The 24,717-nt window shown below is 50.2% G+C and overlaps 1 protein-coding gene across 1 annotated transcript; it reads right to left on the bottom strand.

The window, feature by feature from the left end:
* Nucleotides 1–9,882: 9,882 nt before the first annotated feature.
* Nucleotides 9,883–23,794, bottom strand: HSPB8 (heat shock protein family B (small) member 8). The gene is made up of 3 exons (XM_047828641.1): nucleotides 22,944–23,794; nucleotides 16,524–16,587; nucleotides 9,883–10,884 (listed from the first exon to the last, which is right to left on the bottom strand). The coding sequence occupies exons 1-3, from the start codon at nucleotides 23,308–23,310 to the stop codon at nucleotides 10,725–10,727; spliced, it is 591 nt and encodes a 196-aa protein (XP_047684597.1). The 5' UTR covers nucleotides 23,311–23,794; the 3' UTR covers nucleotides 9,883–10,724.
* Nucleotides 23,795–24,717: the final 923 nt, after the last annotated feature.

Raw genomic sequence — 24,717 nt, 5'->3', positions numbered from 1 at the left:
AGGTGTTCAGATGCCCGCACACTTGGGACTTACGTGTTTCCTGACAGGTTCCAGATAGAGCTAGTGATTCCCAGGGCCGTGCTGGAACCCGGGTCTCCGGAACCTTCCCTAGGATCCCAGGACCACACAGCGAGTGTTTTGTGCTCACTGCAGGTCACACGTGCCCAGCCTCCCAAGGCTTTCCACTCCTGGTCGCCCTGCCAAGACTGGATGTTGGATGGCTCTGGGTCCTTTCGGGGCACATAGTGGTAACTATGTAGAGGAGAGGTTCTGGGCTGGAGCCCTTGCGGACGTCAGTGGCCCCCAACCACCACCACATCCTGGACTCGCACCAGTCCTGCCCTGGAAGCTATCTAGGAGTTGGCAGGTCCCCTCTGTTTGTTGCATCACTCTGGTTGTCTAGGAGATTAGCCCAGATTAGGAACTGGGTGGAGCAAAGTGGATCAGATGAGCTCACGGACAACACTGTTGCTGTTTGCACGGGGGACCTTAGTAACCGGCCAGAAAGCGCTCGGCCCAAATCTTGTTCCTTCTGAATTCGGGCACATGGACAGGGGCTCCTGGGAGAACTGAGAATGGGTTATGGGCTCAGACAGTCCCACGTTCAAATTTGAGCTCTGCTTCCTACTTCCTGTGTGACTTTGGGCAGATTGCTTCTCTTCTGATTCCCCATTTTCCTCCAGTTGAGGATACTACCCACCTCTGGGACTTCTAAGGACTAAGTGATAAGCAGGTGGATGAATGTTGTAAAGTGACCACACCTGGACAGAGAAGACTCATGTGACAGAGGACGTCAGAGTATGTACAATGCCTGGTGACCGGCTGATAAGAAGGGGTGTGTGTTAATGCCTTGTTCTAAAGTGGCAGAGGAAGGGAGGGAGTGGTCTGCAAGAAGAGACACTGAATTCTTTTTTGCAGGTGGGGAGTTTGAGAAGCCCCTGCACGGAAATGTCCAGGAGGCATTTGGAGCTCCAGAGAGCTGATCTGGGCCAGAAATGGGTGTGCTAGCTTAGACGAGATGGCTGGTGGGGCTACGGAGTGTGTAGAATAATCCCAGGGAGACTCACAGGGAACTTAGGACAGGGTTCCCAGCGTCACTGGATCTGTGGGATGGTTCCAGGAGACAGAGGCTCAACGGAAGAGGCGGGAGGACTTTCCCAGCGTCACGGAAGGAGTCAGTCATCGAGCTGGACTAGATGTCCGGGTTTCACCTTGCAGTGGAAATGCCCCTCACCCGCCGTCCGTCCCTCTCCCTCTCTCTGTCCCTCTCCCTCTCTCTGTCCCTCTCCCTCTCTCACTATGATAGCAGCTGATGTTTGTCATCTTCAAGTGAAAGAAATAGACTCCGCCTAATTCAGGGGAGAAGGATGTGGTGTAGCTCAAATAATTGACAGGAAAGCTAAGCACTGGACCCCAGGAAGGCCAGGAAGGGGGCCACTCCAGGGATCTAGGAAGTAAGAAAAATGAACATCTCTTCAGGGGACTGTCACTGGGATGAATCAGCTTCAGCTACTTCCCATCCCAGAATCTTTGCAAAAATGTCACATTCCCATGAGAAAGGCCTTGATAGGTTTAGCTTGGGACAGGGCTCTTTGATGGAAAGTCCCTGCAAAGCTACACATAATCATGAGCTATCGAGGGGCTGAGACCAGAGGAAAGGGTCACAGATGCTGCCAGGCAGAAGCCCTAGGTAAGCACCCCAGGGACCTGCACAGGGCCCTCCGGGGCCTCCAGTACGGAGCTTAAAGGGCATCCCTGGAGACTTGAGCACAGATGCATGTGATGGGGCAACGTGATTCATTCATCGCTACCCACCTAGGCCTGGCAGGGCCCCAAAGGCGGGACAGGGTAGCTTTAACGAGAGGAGGAAGCACAAAACAAGGCCTCAGCCGTGCAGACTAGTCATTAGATCGAGGGCCGGGTAGGGGAAGGCGTCTATATTGCCAGGAATTGCTCTAGTATTTTACATATCTTAACTCATTTATTCCCCACCGCAGCTCTACAGGACATTCTCTCATCACCCCTGTGTCGTTGCCCGCAAGCCAGAGGCACAGAGAAGTTAAGATCTTCTCCCAGGGTCACCCAGTAAATGGTGGAGCAGAATTCAAACTAGCGCAGTCCCTGTATGCAGACTGTGTACATAATGATTTCTCCATATGGTCTGCAAATGCCACGTTGTAGGAGAGGAAGTGAAATCTGTATCAGGTGATGCATTACATCAAAGCATCCCTTACAAGAATCGAGTCTTAGATTTAACCCCTCGGTCTGCTTTTCGTTGTCTCAAAGGCAATACATTCTCTATGCAGAATATTTGGAAAACCCAAAAACGCACAAAGGAAAAAAAAAATAACTTGAACATCCACCTTCTTCAAAAACAAAAACAAAAACAAAAACACCTTATTTTTAATGTTTATTTAATTTTGAGAGAGAGAGAGAGAGAGAGCGCGCGTGCAAAAACAGGGGAGGGGCAGGGAGAGAGGGAGACACAGGATCCAAAGCCGGCTCCAGGCTCTGAGCTGTCAGCACAAAGCCCGACGCGGGGCTTGAACTCACAAGCCATGAGGTCATGACCTGAACTGAAGTTGGCCGCTTAACCAAATGAAGCCACCCAGAGGCCCCCCAAAATAACAACTTTTACACAAATGTATAACAACTAAATAACTAAAAAGCAGCTGCAATTTTCTTTTTCTTTTAAATGGACTATCCTCCATACTGATTATCTGAGGCCAGCTTTCCCCGTGTGCTATTTCCGCAACACTAAATCATCTCCAGGAGCGTGAGAGTTAATGGCTGCGTACTTGTTCCCAACGTATGGAAGGACCATCATCTGTCTACCGAACCCCGTACCTTGAGCCGTTTTGTCATTTCCAATTCTTCGTGAGTATAAATGCAGCAGAGACTCTGCCTGGGTCTGCTCGGATTTCCTCTACACCTTTTTCTGTCTGTGCACACCTCGCCAGGCTGCTGGGTACCCTTGTGACACAGTTTTGCATCTGTGACTCTTTGCAGAACTGTCCTGGGGCTACTAGGACCACTTTGCTCACAGGGTCAAGGAGCCTGATGTCTGCACACTCCACTCCCATCCTGGAGCAGGCCTTAGCCAATGAGTGTTGGCATGCAAGAATTAAAGCTCAGATCCCTTGACTCAGGTTGAAACAGACTCTGATCTGTTCTAGGTTCCTTTACAATGGGTCCCAGAAGTAGCCTACAGCAGAAGTGACAGCATGCCATATTCAAGGCTACATAGATCACAAAAGACATGTCAGGCCTCCCTGCCTCATGCTCCCTCTGGGGCCACTTGCTCCGAGGGAAGCTAACTGCTGTGCCTTGAGGACACTCAACCAGCCCCATTGGAAGGCCCATATGGTGAGGGACAGAGGTCTCCGGCCAACAGCCATTACAGCAAGCTCAGAAGCAGACCCTCCGGCCCCAGTCAAACCTCCAGATGACGGCGGCCCCAGCTGACATGTTGACACAATGTAATGAGACACAGACAAGAACCACCTGGCTGAACCTCAGCCAAATACCTCAACCTTAGAAACTGTGCAATAATGTTTATTGTTTTAGGTCAGTACGTTTGAGGGCTAATCTGTTATCCATCAACAGCTATGGGCTGTTCTTGCCTTTCGCAGCTCCCAATGCACATTGCCAGATTAAAGAAGGACATTTAAACAAATTTTTAAAAAATGTTTATTTATTTTTGAGAGAGAGAGAGACAGAGCATGAGCAGGGCAGGGGCAGAGAGAGAGGGAGACACAGAATCGGAAGCAGGCTCCAAGCTCCGAGCTGTCAGCACAGAGCCCGACGCAGGGCTTGAACCCACGAACTATGAGATCATGACCTGAGCCTAAGTCGGCCGCCCAACCGACTGAGCCACCCAGGCGCCCCTAAAGAAAGACATTTAAGTTGGTCTACCCCAGCACTTTCCAAAATTCTATGGCAGTTGAACACACCCCATTTCTTTTTCATTTTATTGAACTCACTTGGGGAGCTGCCAATCTAGTGTGAAATCTTGGACGTACCCAGAGAATCTCAATTTCTGTCACTTCTGCAAAGACATTATTTGCCCTCCAACAACCGCGTCCGTGCCGGCTCGGATCTGAGGGTCTGACGGGCGCGTGTGTGCGCACAAGCATGCACAGCTATCGGCAGGAAGTTCTGTCATCCTGTCTGCTGTGGATTTTAGAAGCTGTCACTGTCAGGACCAGAACAAGCCCATCTGTCACGCAGCTCTGACAGAGCACAAACAGGCATAGGAAAAATGAAATCGTCCTGTGGTATCAGGTCACGAGGCATCGTTTCCAAGACAGCTGGCCACTGCCTTTCTTCTGCTCTCCCTGCTCTCCTGAGCTGCCGAGGTAGTGTCCTCTGTAGTTAATAAACTTTTTGCTCATCTTCCCAGCCACCTTCTGGGGGATACTCAGGGTGGCAACAAAGGAGTCCCACTTTACAGATGAAGACACAGAGGATTAAGGGTTCTGTCCTTTCCAAGATACACGTCTACTTGGACGCCAGAAACTCTTACCCCTTCGCCCGCCACCTGCTCCCTGGCTCAGGTAACACAGTGATTTGGCACCAGTCTGCCGGAGTTTAAAATGGTCTTAGCTTCTGTGCCACTTCCCAGCTGCAGGACCTTGGGCACATTTCTGGATCGTTGCAGTTTGGCTATAGATTAAATGGAAAACGGGAGGTGAAGGGCACAGACAACACCCATTTGGTAATTGCTATTGTTGTTAATACTAATCCTTGGGGTTTCCACCTTTGACATCAGTTCTTCCTGTTAGCCCCTGATAACCCTCCCAACCTCTGTGGACAGAATCCAAGCTTCCTCTGGGCTCCTCCTGTGAGGCCCCCGTCCCAGCACCTTGTTCTCCAGTGGTTCCTAACCCTGGCAGCCACTTCGAATCCCTGGGGGAGCTTTTAAAAAATATCCACGCCGGGGCACCTGGGTGGCTCAATTGGTTGAGCATCGGCTTCGGCTCAGGTCATGATCTCGCGGTTTGTGAGTTCAAGCCCCGCGTCGGGCTCTGTGCTGACAGCCTGGAGCCTGCTTTGGATTCTGTGTCTCCTTCTCTCTCTGCCCCTCCCCCACTTGTGCTCTGTCTAACAACAATGAATAGATGTAAAAAAAATTTAAAAAACATATCCACGCCCAGGCTGCACCCCCCACCCCCCCACTCCCAGGCCACTAACACCAGAATTTCTCGAAATGTTTCTAGAGCATGAGCTCACCCTTACCCTTCCCTTGGGCCAGTGAGAGGTGCTGGAGGTTGGGTGTCTGGGCTCCAGCCGAGGAGAGAATCTCAGCACCTCCGCTTGGGACCTGGAGGGGGAAAAGTGTGAAGCCAGCCAAGCAGGGTTCTGAGGGAACCTGCTTCCAAGTCTTCCAGGGAGGAAAATGCTACGGCCAAACCGTCAGTGTGTTCTCGGCCCCTTCCCTCTGTCCCTCCCTCTGTGTTCTCTTTTTAAATGAACCCTCTCCACAGTTTTGCAAGATAACCAACACTAACAATGGTGCTGATAACAGGCCATGTTCTGAGCCTTTGCCGTGCCCTAAGGACTGTGCTGACAGCTGAAGGGGCTCCAACCCTCCTCCTCTTTCATTAAAAATGCTGTTTTCTCCTGACGTACAATAACAGGTTCATTCTTAGGCAGGGAGTGCGCTTGGCCACTGAGGTTGTGGAGGTGTGGTGTCTGCTTTCTTCTAGAGCTCGGACAATGGAAGCTGATATCCCTCCAATGTCCCTCATTTCTGCTTTTCTTCTCCCAAATGGAGACCTTGAGCAGTGGGAGGCAGATGCTGGGAAAGTGTCAGCTGAAGGTGCAGACTTCAGGGTCTCCAGTGGTTCAGTAACCCACCATGGGTCCCTGGAAGACCCTGGACTCAGTTTCTCAGGAGGGGCCGGGCTGAGGCCACCTGCTGCTCCTTGCTTACTGTGGCCTTGACCTGCACTAGCACCTGTGGGCTCAGCCTTTCACACACACCTTGGATCCTCATATCAGCCTCGCGTCACAACCCTCCATTCTCGTGGGTGAAGAGACAAAACACTTGCAGAGGTCAAGTGACAAGGCGACACACACAGTGGTGTCTGAACGCAGATCCCTTCCGGCCCTATTGCTTCCTGATCTCAGAGCCCCTGCCCAGTCCTGCCCTGGAACCTGCTGTTTCCTTTGCTCGCTCATTTATTGCCTGAAACCCCATTACACCCATGAGGGCGGATTCCCACATCTGTCCTGTTCTCCAGGGTCTAGCACTGTCCCTGATACAGAGTAGGCTGGGCAGGGCGGGGTGATACTCCAAACCTTTAGCAACCGGCAGGGCTGGGCACTGACTATTCAGAATGGCCACGGCTCCCAAGGCAGTTGCTTATTCCCAGAGGGACTCGAAGGGCAGGGGAGGTGTCTGTGTTTTAGAATGGAGGTTTTGTGATTATTTGGTTATGGCAAAGCCACAAGATCAGGAGATGATGGACTGTTGAAAAAGTTGCTCGTTATGCTCACAGGTCCCAAGAGGAGATGGCTTGTCACATTGCAGGGGGCTGTGTGGAGAAGCACCAGAGTCCGTTAAGAGGCAGAGGGAATGGGGAAATGTGAGCAGGAGTTTTCCCTGTGGTCTCTGCAGGAAGGAACAGGTGAGGCAGGGTAGACATGCTTAGGATCGGCTCGACTGAATATTTTCAGCCAGCTTTGGGGAGCAGGGGCTGTCTCTCAGTGTCTGGAACCTGACCTTGGACGATGAACGGCAGTGAACGGCCGGTGGATAGTGGTTCAGAGCGTAAGGCTGGGATGAAGAATGTGGTTGGTATGGGCTCTGGATTCATTGGTTTTCATACAAAAAGTGTGCCTGCAGGTGCGCCCTTTACTACCTCTGGGAATTAGCCAAGCTTGGGGGGGTGGGTGGGGGGAGTCCCCAGGCAAGTCCCCAAGTGGTCAAAGCATCAGAATAAAAAGACATGCTTGAGACAGGCTAGGACAATGGGGTCACCTTAGAGGCTCAGGCAGTGTTGCTTATCAAGCGGTACTGAAGTATTTCAATATTTGGACACCTGTTGCCGCCCTACCTGGGCATACAGTTGAACTGGTGCCGAACTTGAAGAAAGGCCCTCAGTGAATAGACCTTGAATCGCTGAATTGGGGGGCTGGGCCTGGAGTGTCTCCCTTTCCCCATATCTCAGTTATCCTTGGAGAATAGCCACGGCAATGCTGTTGCACGCGGCTACCCTTCCCTTTCCCTCAGGAATCTCCAGGTAGAGCACCTCTGCTTGCACCTAGGAAGGCTTGGAGCTGGGGATCAGGTGCATTATTAGCCTTGCTGCAGACAAGGTGACTCAGCCAGCCCTCAGCAACCAGACAGCAGGTCCCCCAGCAGGCCTTGAGCCTTCCACCCCTTCGACAACTCCCGGGCTCCGGACATTGTGTGGGAAGGGACCTCCCAGCAGCCCCACCCCCTGCCAGCTCCAGGTGTTGGCTCATTTAAGAGACAGTATTGATTTTCACATTATGATGCACAACTCGTGAGGCCCCGGGTGGGGGGTGGGGGGAGAGGGAAGCCAGCGCTGATTCCGGGAATTTATTTCAAGACACATTAATTTGTTTCTTCCCTTCAAGGTCAAATCAAGGCATCTCCATATATCACCATTGGCAGCTGCTGGCTGGCAGGCAGTTGGGAGGGGGCAGAGGTGGGGGCTGAGAATAAGGCCTCCTGAGAGCCAGGTCAAGGGAGTCCGGTGGGGAAGCAGGCTCCGGGCACCCCCTGTCCCAGCATCATCATCGAAGCGAGGGCTCAGGAACAACACTCTTTCATTTCGCTGGAGATCTCCTGCAAAGGGCCGAGTCATCTAGCTTGATGTCAAGGCTTGTGTCTTTAAGCTGGAAGCTCTCAGAACTGAGATCATGCCTTTGGCCCAATTTTCCAGGGTGACCTACCCTCGCCATTCATTTGCTCACTACACATTTATTACTTGATGTCCCGAACATTGCACTTAGCACAGCAGACACAGAGGGTGGGCTTCCCACTCTCCCCACTCGGGGTCCCCCTGTTCATGAGCCCGGAAGTGGCAACCATGGAAATAATGGCTTCGTTTTCCTCCCTCCGTCACCAGACCCTCACAGTGTAAAGGCACCCGCTATGCTGTGTCACTCGTGGTAGGTGCCCAGTAAATATTTGTTGAACAAACAACGGAGTAGAAATTTTCTTCCTCCCATCCTTGAAAGTAGGACAGTTAGGGTTACTTTTGGTTTTTATGATTGTTATTACTTCTCCTGCTGCACAGACACCCAAGCTGTTATAAGTGAGAGGGGACTCTGGCCAGCCTGGTGTGAGTCTGAGCTGAGACCCTAAAGAATTAGCCAGTGAGGAGGGTGAATTAGCCAGAAAGGAATCATGGAGAGAGAGACAACAGTGTATCCAAGGTTCTAGTAGCAAAGAGAGGGCTTGTCTGGTTGGAGGAACAGAGGGGAAGTTAGGTGGGGCTGGAGGGTGTGGGTAAGGGGTTAAGGTAGGGCAGAGAGAGATAGCCCAAGGACAGATCCCATAATGCCTTGCAGGCCTCACCTAGTGGCGGGTACTCAATCCGTCCAACAATGGGGAACCATAAAAGGATTTTAAAAGGGGCATGCCTTTCATCTGGGCTCATGTGTTCTGCTGGTGAGGCCTCTCCCCCCACCCCTACCCCTACCTGCCCAAGTCGTGCAACCCTGCCCGTATTCAAGTCTGACAGGTTCTCCCCCTCTTATGATTACCCGTCATCCCTCTTCTCCTCCCCCTGCAAAGCCCCAACTTGAAATATCATCTCTCTCCTCTTCCCACAAGGTGACGGACTCACTGAAGCCACCCTTAACATTTTCTTTGTCGAGAGAAAGGCAGCACGAGGTAATATTTCATAGTAAGTCTGGAGTCAGATTGCCTGGGCCCCCTACTTACCAGGTGTGTGATCTGGGGCAGCGCCCTTAACCCTTCTGTGCCTTGGGTCCCTTATCTGTAAAGTGGAGAGGAGGGTTGAACATGCCGCATAGAGTTGCTGAGCAAGAACACCGATTACACACAGGAGGCACTAACATGGTGTCTGGTACACAAGGAGTTAAGTGAGGGACAGGCATGCTTTTATCTGCCTGTTTGTTACGGATCTGTGAGCTCCTATGGGCAGAAATTGTGGCTCATTGTTTACTATATGCTTGGCTCCTAGCACAGGACTCAGCAAGTAGGTGCTCGGGAAATGTTCACTGACTTCCGCTGTCCTTTGTGGGTTTAGAGATGCCCTTGAAAATCAGCCCAGGAGCGCCTCGTTAACTCTTCCGAAAGCAAACATCTAGGTTCAAGTTCTGTTGTTATCCTGTGACTTACCAAAGCCACTTAGCATCAGCTTTTTCATTGCAAAATGGATGTCTACTTCTCAGGGTTGTCATGGGGATTAAATGGGATTGGCTCCAGGGATAGAGCATGTGGCCCAGTTTTGGTCAATGAGATTTAAAAAAAAGTCTTCTAAGAGCTTCTGGAAAATATCTTGTGCACTTATAAAAAAGAAAGTCAGAGGAGAAGACCTTTTTTTTACCCCCACCTTTTCCTTCTATGTGTTGTCATGCGAAGATGAGATGACTGGAGCTGCTGCAGCCATCTTGCAAACATGAGGACAGATCTTGTAGACCTGTCAGAGATGGCAGAGGAAGAAGATCTCTGGGCTCTTGGTGGCATAAGAACTGAAAAAATAGCTCTGAAATCACTCACCCCTAGACTTCTTACAAAGTTAGACACAGATATTTATGTCATTTAAACCACTCCTCGTTGAGTATCACTGCTTGCAGCCGCAAGCATTCCCAATATTGGGTATCTAAGTGGCATAGCATTTAGTTTGTCATCAAAAGAAGCACACAAAGCTAAGAACATCAGCTCCTTTTTTTTTATTATTATTATTTACTGTTAATTCCCCCCTAAACAACAGCACAATTCAAATAACAATGACACACACATCTCACTCATATACACAATACCACTAGCCTGCCTGCCAGTCTGTCTGGCCTTTGCTTGGTTCCTGGTGGAGCTGTTTGGAGACAGCCCCCTCTGTAAAAATCCCAAATTGGACATAGGAGGCATGAGAAAGGGGAGACTCTAGCCAGAGAATACATCGGTTTCCAGAGTCCTCAGGGAGTGCCAACTTGGGAACATGCTATAAATGCCTGGGTGAAGAGCAGAAGGCACTGTTTTCATGTGGCTGTTGGATAAATCCCATATGGGGATGTAAGACCTATCCATACCCCTTTGTAGACCAGGGCTGCAGAAACACAGTGGAGTGACCCAGTGGGCTCCATCAACCAAACCATGGAGCAGGCATGGAAACCAGGAGCCCAGAATGGGAATCTGGGTGACAGGGAGGTCCCCAGAGAAAAGCAACCTTTTGCATTAGCTGCAAGGTAAGATACAGTGTGAAATGTCATGTCCCCTTCTATCTGCTCTGCAGCTATAGAATGTGCAACATTTTCATCACGATAGAAAAGGTAAAGAAACAATCTCCCAGCATTTTGGCCTAATGCAATTGAGCAGGACCCTGCCAATTGTACCGTCCTGTGGAAAAACCTACTACTACACTATCCAGGGAGTCCGTGGTCAGTCCACCCCCACCCCTAACATTTTAGTCACTAAATCTATGAATTCAGCTAAAGTAATGTACTCTGGAATACAGAGAAGCCCTGCCGTTGGGGAGGGATAAAGATGGGCCAAGACTGGGGTCTCAGGAACAGGTGACTTCCTGGCTGTCTTGGGGAAGCTCGTTGTTGAAACTGCTCTCTCCAAATGGTGAGTAAGGGGGGACCTGGGGGGCTTCGATGATCAGCAGGCCCTCTGGGGAAAGCGAGGCAAAAACTGTCACAGGATCCACCTCTGCAGGAAGCCTAGGAGAAAGAAGCACAAGATACTATTCATGTATTATTGTTAATATAGCTTAAACATTCTTTTTTTCACTTGAAAGAAAAGTTTCCTTAACTTTATTTATTTTGAGAGAGAGAGTGAGAGACAGCGTGAGTGAGCAGGGGAGGGGCCGAGGGGGAGAGAGAATCCCAAGCAGGTTCCGCACTGTCAGCTCAGAGCCCCACGTGGGGCTCAAACTCACGAACCGTGAGATCATGACTAAGTTGAAACCAAGAGTCGGATGCTTAACCAACTGAGCCACCCAGACGCCCCAAAAGAAAATGTTTCTGATATGAATTTGGGCTCTTAGGGCATACAACGCTGGGTTTGAATCCTGGCTCTGCCCTTTTCTAGCTGTATGATCTTGGGAAGGTCACTCAATTGCTCTGAGTTAATTTCCTCATCTGCAAACGGAGATAGTAATATTAAAATTGTATAGTATTTGAAGTGAGACAGAGTCTGAACATGCTTTGCAAACGGTAAAGTGGTGTTCTAACAGTAACTTAAAAGGTCCCTGGGGCCCAGATATTTGATCCTTGGTTGAGGTCTCTCTACTCACACTGGACCGGCTGCTGGCAGAAATGGCCACCACTCCCCTCCCTTTGTAGAGCATAGGTAAGGTGTCACAGCAGGCAACACATTTTCATCTGCCATGTGCCTGCTGAGAACGCGTTATTGGTGAATTAATGATGGAACAGGATGGTCGCACAGTAAGCTACTCTATGATGCTTAGAATGAGTCTTGAGGGGCGCCTGGGTGGCTCAGTCGGTTAAGCGTCTGACTCTTGATCTCAGCTCAAGTCATGATCTCACAGTTTGTAAGTTCAAGCCACGCATTGGGCTCTGTGCTGATAGTGGGAAGCCTACTTGGGATTCTGTCTTTTCTTCTCTCTGCCCCTCACCTGCTTGTGCTCTCTCTGTCTCAAAGTAAATAAATAAACTTAAAAAAAAAAAAAAGAATGAGCCTTGATTTGGGTCACATCTGAAGTAGCTCTTGGCAGGTCATAATTGCTTTGTTCTCAAAACACATTTATAGGCTTAACCTGGCTAGAACTTTATAATGATCCTCCAATGGCTAATAGGTAGGAATTAATATGCCTGTTGCATAAAACATTTAACAGAGACTTGGGGAGATCAAGTGACATGTTCAGTGAGTGAGAACATCAAAGACAGGATTTCTGAATCCAACTCTGGTTCCAGTTCTGAAGCTATATATTATAATTTTTTGGATCGTTTTGGGTAAATGAGGCAATCTTGAGACATGGTTCCTTCATCAGACTACTGGTATTGTGAGAACATGTTCATGGCCTCACTGGGATGCCATTATAAATAAAGATGATGGAAACTATGACCTTCACCTGCATATCATCTCATTTAGTTGTTAACAATAATCCCACCAGGCAAGTTCCCTCACTGTCCCGATTTACAGACAAGGAAATTGAGGACAGAGACGTGAAGCGATTTGCCCGAGGTCACGCTGCTGGTAAGAAGCATATGGAAATGGAATTGTAATCTTGGTCTCCAAACCCATGATGCTCGGCTCTACTGCATTCTCTGGCACCAGACTTTTGAGAAAAGGATTATGGTAGGGAAGCTAGGAGGGTCAATCAGCATAGATCTTTCCATTGGTCCAGGAAAACTCTGCCTGTTATAAACTCAGGGGTTTTGATGACAGAACCAAGAAATGAGGCAGATCCATTCCTGGCCAGGGCAGGATCCTTCCTGAAGGGGCTGGGGAGTTTTCTCTGTGAGTAGCAACATGTAGCCACATGAGTGGAATCTACCGAGGAGACTCCTGCCAAATTAGAGCCACGGAGATTAACAAGGGGCCTTCTGGGAAGGATGGAAGAAAAAGAGGGAACTTGGGCAGGCACCAAGTCAAACTTGAAGCACAGACAAGGCCAAAAGTCTGGACCTCCCTCCCACTGCTAGGGATGGGCTGACTCCGTTTAACTATTTACATGCTAACCCGTAGCATACCTGGTGCATTGGGGCAGGGCAGCCATGGTCCAGAGCATGGCCCTTGCAGGCAGGCAGATCTGAGTTTGAATTCTGACTCTTGCTGACTGTGTGACCTTGGATTGGTGAGCTAGCCTCTCTGAACCTACGTCCTTATATGAAAAGTGGGTTAATAGTTTCTGTCTGGGAGGATTACATGGGATAATGAAAGCAAAGGGCTTAGCCCAGAGCCTGGCATACCCTAAGTGCTCAATAAATGTTAGCCTCTACATTGTTACTACAGTCACTGACCATTTAAATGGGAACCTGGATGGCTGTGAATATTTTAGCACACATTGTGGTATCACCAAACTAAAAAATGTCTGAACCTAAAAGAATCTTCTTGATTGTTCAGGACAGTGCTCTTATATTACATATGGGGAAACTGAGACCCAGAGATAAAAATAGACTTGTTCAAGGTCTCTCACCAGGTGACCTGCATGTTGAACCACCATGGTGGGAAAATTATTCTTCTTCCATTCTCTCTCAAACCTTCCATTTGCATCCAAATGAACATCTCAGCTAAGTGTTACCATGATCTTTAAAGCTGTTAGCCTCTATCCCTTGCTATTGTCGCTTTTTAACAGAGACAGAGCTGATCTAAAGCTTAAACCCTTAAGCAGGTAATGCTATCTAGTTGGAACTTATCCACATTTTTCTTTCATTGGGTTTGTTTTATGACTGCCTTCTTCAGTGAACATATTAGTAGTAGTACTTTAACTTTCTCAAAAGCAACCTGATCAAAAAGGAAAGAAGTCTTAAGCAACTAATAATATGGGAATGTAAACACATAAAGCAGAGAGTAGTTGAAGATGGTCTTCAAATGACTGCAATCCGGTTTCCCCTACCCGGGCAGGAAGGTCATAGGCTTTGAAGGTGGGGAGATCTGTGTTTGAATCCCAGACCTGGCTCATCACTAGCTGTGTGACCTTTGTGGAATTCCAACATCCCTCTGAACTTCAGTTTTCTCATCCACAAGATGGACTTAATAACACTGGCTCCACAGGATTCTTTTACAGGTGAAATAATATTACACCTATACCCCTCTTATGGCTCTTGACACATTAAAGGTGTCAGTAAATAGCAAAACAGGTACCTGGGAAGATGGAGAGCAGGGACCTAAAGTTTGCTTTGACTCTGAGCATCCTCCATCAATGACTTCCTGCGTCCCCTGCTTCCTGTCCTTACATTCAAGTTGGCTATGGAAAGATCCCATCTACAGTCTTGCCCTGCTCCCAACCCACAAGATCTCTCCTGCACCCCCTCATCCAATCAACATGGCGCCTTTCACACGGGGATGGATGTGTTGAGACGAATTTCCTAGTCATGGCTAAGGCAAACAGCTGTAGCATCCTGCCTGGGTGGAAAACTCCAAGGATCTCATTCTGGCTGAAGGAACTTCCCCCTGTTCTCTGATGACCAGAGTTTTTCCGGGGAGAGTCAGTGGAGCCTCCTGAGAGTGGGCCAGGGCCATCTTTGGGGTCTAGAGCCTGGGCAGAGCCAGGGGGTCCCGGGAGGTCCCAGCTGCTCTCATGTGACTCCAGCCTTGCAGAGTTTTAAAAAATAATATTAGTCCTCACAGACTGAACACTGAGTCTTTACCCTGTGCTGAATGTTTGACACACATGTTCTCATTCCCCATCACAACTTGGTCCAGAGGAAACTCGGGGACAGAAGCTCAGAGCAGTTCAGCTGGTTGTTCTAAGTTACCCACTTTCCTTATCATGGAGCCAGGTCTCCCTATACCCAGAGGTGAGCTTCAAAATATTTAGCAACTGGCACAGATGGACAATGACCAGACAGAATGGATGGATACATGGCATAGGGATGGAGGGGGGGTCCTGGGGACCCCTGTTGTTGGCATGTGGGGAGGCTCAGAGGATCCCAGAGACAGGGTCAGGAAGGCCAGGTTGGCTAGGGAGGGCACTTGTGGGGCTCAAGACAATGGCTAGCCCAATATTATAACAAGAAGCTCAGCTCGGTTGTGGACCCCAGCCGAATAGCAGCCTGTGCCTTGAGAAACTTTAAACATTTCTGTTGGTCAAATCACCCCAGCAAGCTGTTTTCCCGGAGGCATCAGAGATGGGGAAATCCACGTTTTTAGAAGATGATTAACCCGCTGACTTCTTTCCAGCTCAATCCCTTCCACGGAGTTGCCCTGTCGGTGACTCCATCCTGACACCTTATTTGAGTCTCTTCAAAGAAACATCAGCTCCCCCGCACTTGTCCCCCCTTCTTTTCCCCCCTCTCCCTCTCAGCAGCGTGTGATCTGGCCGCTGTACCAGGAAGACGTGTGGGTCTTGGGGATGGAGGCGAGCCAGCGAGCGTAAAGAGAAACAGTTAGCTGTTTGCCTTACTGGGAAGCGTCCATGGGCTTCTAAGAACTCAGAGGCGCCGGGCAGGTCAGGAATGGGCACGCGGCAGGAGAGACAGGACTGCAGAATCCCAAAGCTGAAGGAAGCCTCAGAATTCAGCTGGTGCAATCTCTCCGGACCAGGACATTTTGGCCAGGGCCGAGGGTGGAGTTGAGACTCCATAACCACACCAATGATAGTAATAATAGCCTGCCACTTATGAGGACCAGCTGGGTGCTGGTGGCTGTGCTCTGATCTCATTTCATTTTCAGTCGGCGGATTCCGGAATCAAGATTCACCCCCATCCCTTTTACAAGTGAAGAAAGGGCATCCTTTGCTCCAGGGCACGAGCACTGAACCGAGTTCAGGGATCGGTTTGGGGCTAAATTCTAACTGTAAGGACCTTAGGTAGCCCCTTACACCTCTGGGAATTTAGTTTCCCCGACAAACAAGGAGGGTAATGTCTCTTCTGCCCGCTGCAAAGATTAAAGGCATTGACTGAGACAGGGCTTTGGAGCCAGAGTGCACGCAGTGGACAACTGCTGCGTACAGGGAAGAGGTGTTTACCAGCAGCACCCGGCTGTTGTCTCCCTCCCTACAGGCATCGTCCTTAGGGCCCCGGTGTGGCTTCGATTCACTGGCCCAGCCTGGTGGTCTTCCGGCCGCTCCCATGATTCCTCCGGCTCAGCCCTTCCCACAGCCCTCAGCAAAACCCACCCTTCACATGTCCCAACCTCTCAGCCTCCAAACCCCTCCCAGGAGGAAACAGCAATGTCAGGACAAGTTCCGCCTTCATTCCTGTGGATACCGTAGGGAAGGTGCACGCTCTCCCGCGGTGGGACACTTAGAGCAGGCACCCTTCGAAAGAATCCACTGGGCACTCGGGCACCAAGGGAGGGTCTTTCTTGATGGTGGTGGAGATCCTCCCTCAAGCGTGCCACGGGGTGAGTGCCTTGATTTTCACGGAATCACAGACAAATCATTTTGCTTCTCTAATTCTTGGGCTCTTCATCTGTAAAGTGACATTGTTAACTTCCCGCCTCGCGGGGCACTGAGCCAAGGTGTGATGGCATGATCTACGTAACCTCTTCCGGGACCCTACGGCAGGTTTGCTGTGACACTTTCTCCCCTTTAGGTGTGAGGGTTCAATTCCCTCACTGGGGCTCGTCTGGAAAGAGAGATGCCCAAGACGGAGACGCTCCAGATCTTGGGTCCCAGGCCCTACCCACTCCTCCACCCTCACCCTGGAACCCACGCCACCAGGGCACTTACTGGATCTTCTTCGTGAAGTTCTTGGAAACGATGCCACCTTCTTGCTGCTTCTCTTCATGTTTGCCTAGAAGAGAGCGGAATGCCACGCGTAAGCATCGATGTCCCCCAGACTTTGGTCAGGACTCAGACTTGGGTTCGAATCCTGCCCCTGCCCCTGCCTCGCCATTTGACTTGGGGTCGGAGACACCAGTTTTCTGAGCCTCTCTGGTCCCTCGTCTACTAAACGGACCCCCCTGAGCCGAGGCTGTCGTAAAGATGAACTAAGACGACCGACCAGACAGGAGGCCTAGACGGTGGTTTGTAGGCAATTACAAGTTAGCTTTAGGAAATCACGGAAACTGAACCACATGTTGTATCTTTTAAGTCTTGCCTCTGGGCCCTTGCCCCTAACCAGCCAGTCGAACCCTGAAGCTAACATCCCAGGAGGGGTGGTAGAAAAGAAGTGGGGTCGCATGCTGAGCCCTAGTCTGCCACCCAGTTGACTTTACGATGCACAGAGTCTTTCCTAGCTCTGAAGGTGGGCTTCTTTCTCCCTTGGTTACTGATGTGGAAACTGAGGCCCAGTGATGGGTCCAAGGTCACCCAGCAGGTGTACGGCAGGCCTGAGCTCTGCCTGTAGCTCCCTCTGAGTCTACACCGAGGGCTGCGGGTCTGATGCCCCTCTGCCTGTTCCAGCCTGAAATTAGCTCTTTGAGCCACATTATCTCTACCTAAAACTGGACGAACTGCCTGGAAATAATGTTTCAATCTGCTAAAACAAACAAACAAACAGAAAAAACCCACCCAGACTCTCGAAAGAGGGCTTTCTTTAAGAAATGACACCTTTGACACCACAGATTTGAAATTCCACCTGCCCCACTAGAGGGTAGCAGGGGTGGGGCTGTTTTCTTACCTGAGGAAGAGAAAAGATAAGAAGGTTTGGGCCCAAACTGGCTATCACCTTCAATTTACATAGCAACTTCTGAGCCTTTTGACTGCTCCTTACTCCTTTTTTATTAATTTTTTTTAGTGGGGAGAGTCTCTAACTTCTCTTTAAACAAACCAGATTAGGGCAGGGAGGAGTCTTTCAGCTCCTATCTTTATTTGTTCCTCATCTGTGGGGCCACATTCCCAGGCCAAGAACCCTCATTTCCATGGGGACACCCTTCTGAGAAGCTGTGGAGTCCAGAGTGTAAATCACCTCGTGGGATTTTTTTTTTTTTTTGGGGGGGGGACAGAGAGAGACAGAGCATGAACGGGGGAGGGGCAGAGAGAGAGGGACACACAGAATTGGAAACAGGCTCCAGGCTCCGAGCCATCAGCCCAGAGCCTGACGCGGGGCTCGAACTCCCGGACCGCGAGATCGTGACCTGGCTGAAGTCGGACGCTTAACCGACTGTGCCACCCAGGCGCCCCATTGGCAGCCCCAGTCTTAAAAAACCTGACGATTTATAGGCGATTATGTTATCAATTGCTTTTTCATTATTCCTAATTTCTTTATTACTGACTTTGCTCTGACTGTAAGATAATACATGTGTATGCTAGAAGATGTAGAAAATGCCGAAATAAATGATCAAAACTACCTGTCCTCCCATCACTGCGACAAGACCACATTTTTTGTATACGCTCCAGACTTTTCTATCTATGGACATAAGTGTTATATAGGATCGATACATATCGCAGATTTTAGGAAATGGGATCATATTGCGCGTTATACTCAAAACTGTTATCTCTCGCCAACGCATTATAATCATTTCTCCACATCTTGCCAAATATTCTTCGGCAACGTGGTTTCTTTAATGGCTGCGCAGCGTTCCGCTGTAGGGATCCCTAAGTTCATTTAGCCAATCCCTGGCTTTTTGGGCAGTGAGACGGTATCTGACCTTAGAGAGAACCTCACGGCACCACACATTCTCACAGCTGGATCTTTGCATCTGGCCTGATGACATCTTTAGGATAAATTCTAAGTTCTAGAATTTCTGAGACTTGCTCTGTATTGCCAGATTGCCCTTAGGAAAGGTTGCGTCAATTTATTCTCTCACGGGCTGGGTGGAAAGGGGTCCCCTGATAGGAATTCGTTGTTAAACTGCAGTGTCTGGGTACCCAGAACATGCTATGCTTTGAACGCGCTGCCCCCGGGAGAGTTGATTTGGGCCCGCCAAATCTGTGAGTGCCAACTGTCCAGCCCTAACCGGGCCTGTGGCCCAGGAGCACTGTCTGTTCTCTGACACCCTCCCCCCAGAGCCTGGGCCTCCAGAGAGGCCTACTTCCCCTGGGGACTGGCCAGTGCCTCTGACTCAGCCCTTTTGCACCGTTGGTGTCCTGGGAATAATAAGCAATAACAAACTCTTATACAGCGCTTTCTTGGTGTGAGCCACTGTCCCAGCCCCTTACTAATAGCGACTCCTTTAATTTTCGTGACAACCTTAGAAAGCAGGGACTCTCATTATTACCATTTTGTGGATGGGGAACGGAAGTTCAGAGAGGTTAAGTGATATGCCCAAGGTCACACAGCTTGGAGTGCTGGAGCAAAGGTATTTGGGTTTTGGATTTCAGTCTCTGCTCTAACACTTTCTAGCCCATCTCTACTCTTCTCTGAGCCTCAGTTTATTCTTCTCTAAAATGGGGGTGACAATAGCTTCCTAATTTGGGGGTTGCTGTGAGCAGCAAATGAAAATGAGTCACAGGACTGCTTTGTAAGTGGTAAAAATATTGTGTGAAGGCGAAGGCTTGTGGCTTCTTTTGATGTTTGGAGAAAGGACTACTCCTGAAAGGCTAAGCTTCCCTGTCCAGGCCCTGAAAATAGGGTATTGGGGTTGGGGAGGGGAGGATCTCTGAGCAGGGGCAGCTCCAAGATTTCCATAAAGAGGAGCCTGGTTGAAAGTGGATGCTGCTACCAGAGGCTCATCTTGAAGCTTAATTTGCATGTTATTTGAATATCTATTTATTGGGGCAGCTTAAGGATTATGAGTGATTTTTAATTTCTTATTTTGCTTTCCTAGCTATGTTTTCTACCGTGGAAATATTTTATTTTCGTAAACTGAAAAAAGTAATTATGATTCTTTTTAAAAAAAAAAAGAACTCATCTGGAGGCAGGGCAAGCCAGAGGCCCCTCACAGCTGCTATTTTTTCAACATGCCTCAGAGAAGTGTAGGTGCCAAGAAGCAGGGATCAGCACTTCAGGGAAAGCCATTGGCCCAGCTAAAGAAAGAAGGTGCTGTTTCCAGGGGAGGCAGAGGCCCTGGGATTAAGGAGAGGGGGTGGGAATAAGGCCTCTGGGTTTTCCAGTTTCTTCTTGGCCAGGGCTGGGCCCAGTGGCCCATGAAGAGAACATTTCTTGGCTGCGGGCTGCAGGGTGCGAGTTGGGGTGTATAAGCATCATGGAAAGCATCTAGTCTAGCATTTTCCAAACACTTGCCTGGAACTATACACTCATATATGGTCATATAAGACAGGGCTGCCTCCAGAGAGCCATAAGCTACATTAATGTAGCAAATCAAAGCTCTGATAAGTCCTGCAGTAAGGAGACCTGTTTATAATTTTGTTTCCTCTGGCACCTTTTAAAAATCTGTACCGCCTTCCTTCCATTTCTCAGGTGCCTCGTGATATCTTAAAATGTACTGTTTGGCAAATACTAATTTAGTTCAACTCCTCCTAAGACCTAAGGCCAACAGTAAAACTGAAGCCCAAGACGTGGGAGGATTTGCCCAAGGCTGCATAATCAGAAGAAAATCCAGCCATCCTGACTCGGAACTGTCTCAGCAGGCCTGGCTTTGAATTTCAGACGTTGCCATGGAGGACCAGGGGATCTCAGGTGAGTTACTCTCTCTGAGCCTCAATTTCCTCCTTGCAAAGTGGGTGTCACAAACCTACCTATATTTCCTTGCAAGTCCACATGAGGAACCTGGGAGCCAACATTTGTAGGCATTTAGCACAGTGCCTACACCGAGTGCTTGAAGAAGAATAGGTCTGTCATTATGAGATATAAGATAAAAGATTGGAGCTGATTTTAAATGGAACCCTGATATCAATCTGATTTCATATCCATTTTATGAGAGTCTCTATATGTACTTTCAGGGGATTTGGATTCTGTCAAGCTGAGGGTGCTAAGTACATACCTATGAGGCATTTTACAACCTAAAAAGGCTTTGTCTGTCTTACTGAAGCACTCAACCACCCCATTTTACAAATATGGAAACTGAGGCTCCATGATTCACTCAAAGCCTCATTCAGTGCCACTGCATTAGTAAGGTGCTTAGCTGAGATCTCAGCCTGGAGCTGCCAGAACCCACCTGTTAAGAAGCATCTAGAAGGGCACCTGGGTGGCTCAGTCAGTTAAGCATCTGACTTGAGCTCAGGTCATGATCTCACGGTTCGTGAGTTCGAGCCCTGCATCGGGCTCTGTGCTGACGGCTCAGAGCCTGGAGCCTGTTTCAGATTCTGTGTCTCCCTCTCTCTCTGCCCCTCCCCCTCCCACACTCTGTCTCTCTCAAAAATAAACAATAAAAATTTTTTTTTTTTTTAAAAAGCACGTAGAAAGGAAGAGAATGGGGGAGATATACTTCAGGGGTCTCCTGGAGGGGCCAGAGGGCACGGGGACATCTCCAACCAAGGGTGGAAGACTCTGGAATCCGAATGAAAACCAGAGACGGGAGAGGTGGTGATAATAATCGTTTACAGAGTGCCAGGCAGACACTATTATTAGCTCCATTTTACAGACTCTCTGCATTTATTATCATATATTGTCAGCTCACATTTAATCTTCTCTACAGATTTGCAGGAGAGATATTATCATGATCCCCATTCTGCAGATAAGACAACTGAGGCTCAGAACAGTGAGAAGACTTTCTGAGCAGTCTTCCATCGGGCAGTGTCAGGATTTGAACCCAGGTCTCAAAGAACATCTACGATCTATGGTGTACTGGGGCCTTGCCCTGTGCCCAGCATTTTAATAACAGCAGCATCACCACAATAACAATACTGAACCCTTGTCCGCACTTGACCCCCATCAGCTCATTTAATACAACAATCCTCATGCACCAGAACCCCGATTTCCAGATAAGGAAACACAGCACGGAAAAGATAAACATTCTGTGCATCCTGCTGGTTAGTGTGGCACAGCCACTTTCAGAACTCAGGCCTGGCCACCAGCCAACTCGGAACGCCCTGGCTGAACCCCTCCATCTGCACATGGCCCCAGCGTGTCTCCTGGCCCACCACCCCCGGCAGAGCCTCTGATGTTTACAATTCCACCCTGGGAGGCTTTGAAAACTCCCCCTACACGCCACCGCCTGCCGCCTGCCCCGCCAGGGCTTGTATCCGCCCAGCCTGCCTTGCAATGGCTTTTATTGATTCTCTGGCCTGCCAGCCTGTGCCGGGAACACACTCTTTTTAATGGAGCGTTAATTGGGAGGGAAGAGAGAGAAAGCTGTTCCCCTGCCCAGCAGGGACTGAGTCTCCTGTCTCCTCCTCCTTTCTCCCAGGCTGGGATGTGGCGGCAAGGACCCCAGGCCTGGCGTCCTGGGCAGGCCTAGACTCTTCCTGCTGCTGACTCATGGCGTGACCTCGGACAAGTTCCGCTTGGGCCTCAGCCTCCTCAGCTGTGAAATGGGAGCAGACAGCCCTGCATCTCAGGGCCAGAGTGAGGATTACTTGGAAGAAGGAATCTAAGAGTCTTAGTCCAGTTTTTGGTACCTAGTAGGTGCTCAATAAATCATCAAATCTCTTCTGGCCTCCCAATTCCCAAGACAGCCTGAGTTTGAATCTGGGCGGCCTTGGACAAGTTACTTTCAGCTTTCTGTGCCTCAGTTTCCTCATCTGTGAAAAGAGGAGACAGACAGGCCCCACCTCCTCTGGTTGCCTTCACTGAGATGCTACAGGTAAAGGGCGGAGTGCGGTGCCTAGCGGAAAGTAAACGCTCAATCAAGGTCCCAATTGGTATCCTCATAGTGACTGTCAGGCCTCAGCGCCCTTATCTGGAACAAGGGGCCCCATTCCTCTTGAAACCTGCGCTGATCATTAGCTCTATCGTGGCACAGCACTTAACACACTCTTCTAGACTGTGCTGTGACACTGTGCCCCATCTCGTCCTTGTCTTTGTATTTCTTCCCTATCTGTTTGACTTACCCTTTCTATTAATTTTTTTTTTTCCTGTCAAAACCTGTGACGTGGTCTCTACTTGCCTGACTGTGCTCTGACTGATAGATACAGCCCTCCAAGGCCCCAGCCACTGGGTCAGGTTGAGGTGTCTCCTGGAAGCCAGGGAGAGCACAGCATTTCCACAAAGATAACTTCTGTGGCCTGCATTCCTGAGCCCTGAGGTCACCTGTGTCACGCTGTCACAGCTCACCCTCCAAGGGAACAAACATTCTCTTGGCCATTCCTGGGGCTGAGGCCTACACCCTTCTCCCGGGTTCTCTCTCACTCCTGCCCCTCACTCACCAGACACCTCCACGTATCCGTCCTTGGTCTTCACCATCAGCTCCTCTGGCTTAAAGCTGTGCACGTTAACACACACTTTCCAGGGCTCCCCAGGGAAGGGTGGGGGGCTCCTGCCCTGAGCAGGTACCCCGAACCTGGCTGCAGCCGTGGGGCCCCGAGGCACCATGCCCGACCTTAGGGTTCCAGGCCATGCTGGGGAGAATCGAGGCAGGGCCCAGTTGTGCCAAGAGGCAGTCAAGTCGTCCGGGAAGGGGTCCATGCCAAAGTCATCATCCAGCAGGCGCGAGGGGAGGGATGAGTCTCGGAAGGGGTCTCTGCGCAGGCGGCTTGGGAGGTGGCAGGAGAAGGGCATCTGACCATCAGCCATGGCTGCTGAGCTGGAGGGGAAACGGAGGCCCAGAGAGAGGGAGCCACCTGCCCAAGGTCACACAGCAAGGTGATGTGGGTGGGTTGGCCCTCCAAGCTTATTTTTCTGCTTCAGAAAATGCCGAACCATCCGCTGCCGTGGACAGAGGGTGTGCACCCGGCTGGGATCCCAGCCCCCAAAGACACTCCAAAGGCTACCACCAGCTGGTCCAGCAGAATTCCAGAGGGCCCCTCTCCGCTCTGCCTCACCAGAGATCCGCCAGTCACTGTCCTCCCAGACTGTCCAGGCTCTCAGCCAGAGCCACTGAGATGTCTAGAGGAGAGTCAGGAGCTTAATAAACCCAGGGACGCAGGCCTAGAAACTTCTCCTTGCTTCTTCAGGGCTGAGAGCCTTCTATTTATTGCTGCTTGGGGCAGGAGGCGGGTTTTTCGAGCGCCTCCTGTCACAGGAGTATTCGGAGGTGATGAAGCAGCCCCTGAGAATCCGCGGAGGGAACAGCTGGGCTCCCGGGGGTAGGGGAGGGGCCGAGTTCAGCCAGCCAGTCGGACACTCTCCTCCCCCGCCCCCCCTCCCGGCTGGGCTCAGCTCCGCCCCCTCTCCCAGGGCTCGCTGCGGAGCCGCCTCCCCACTCCCAGTGCAAAGGCCGGCTATTAATAACCCTCTGCCTGCTGAGGGCTCGGGTCACCCTCGGTAATACCTTCCCCAGAGCCTGCTGCCTCCTGCAGAAGGAGGGGAGAGGGTTGGGAGCCCAGTGCATTTGAAGGCAGGTGGCTTTGGGCCGCAATGCCCACTTACAACCCGGCGTGGACACTTGCCTTCAGTGTCCTCTGAGAGCAGTAACATTATTCCCCAGCCACCTGTGAGCTGTCAGTTTTCCCAGCTGTAAAATGGACCCCATAGTAGCCACTGCATGGATGTGTCATGAGGAACACATGCGGTAACCATCCTTAAACATTAAGCAGACTGACACTTTCGCATGTTCAGTTTGGAGTTCTCCATTACATGATGCTTGCTGTATGCTGGGTCCTGTTCTAAGTGCTTTCTAAATATTAAACCGGCTTCAACGGCACCACCACTCCCGGGAGGTAAGGGGAGTGCCACTGTCCCCATTTTACAGATGGGGAAACTATCACAGGAAGTGTTAGCCAATGGTAGCCCTGCATGACTGTTAATGATGATAATTATCAGAAGGTGCTGTACCCGGGCAGGCGGTCTGGTCTGACACAGGGAGCCCACAGAGGACCTGTTCTAGACTTCCCTGCCCCACCCACATAGCTTGGAGAATGAATTTGTAAACTGTTCTACCTAACAGCCCCTTGAGCTTGGGTTCTGACTTTGATCTGTCCCCAACGACAGGTGGGGAGAAGTGCCGTTCTCCCCCACCTCTCTCCCTCCCCCGTGGGCTTC

The sequence above is a fragment of the Prionailurus viverrinus genome, chromosome D3, assembly GCF_022837055.1.
Source record: "Prionailurus viverrinus isolate Anna chromosome D3, UM_Priviv_1.0, whole genome shotgun sequence".
Taxonomy (NCBI): Eukaryota; Metazoa; Chordata; class Mammalia; order Carnivora; family Felidae; genus Prionailurus; species Prionailurus viverrinus.
The sequence above is the reverse complement of the archived record's forward strand: the minus strand, read 5'-3'. Positions and strand labels throughout refer to the sequence as shown.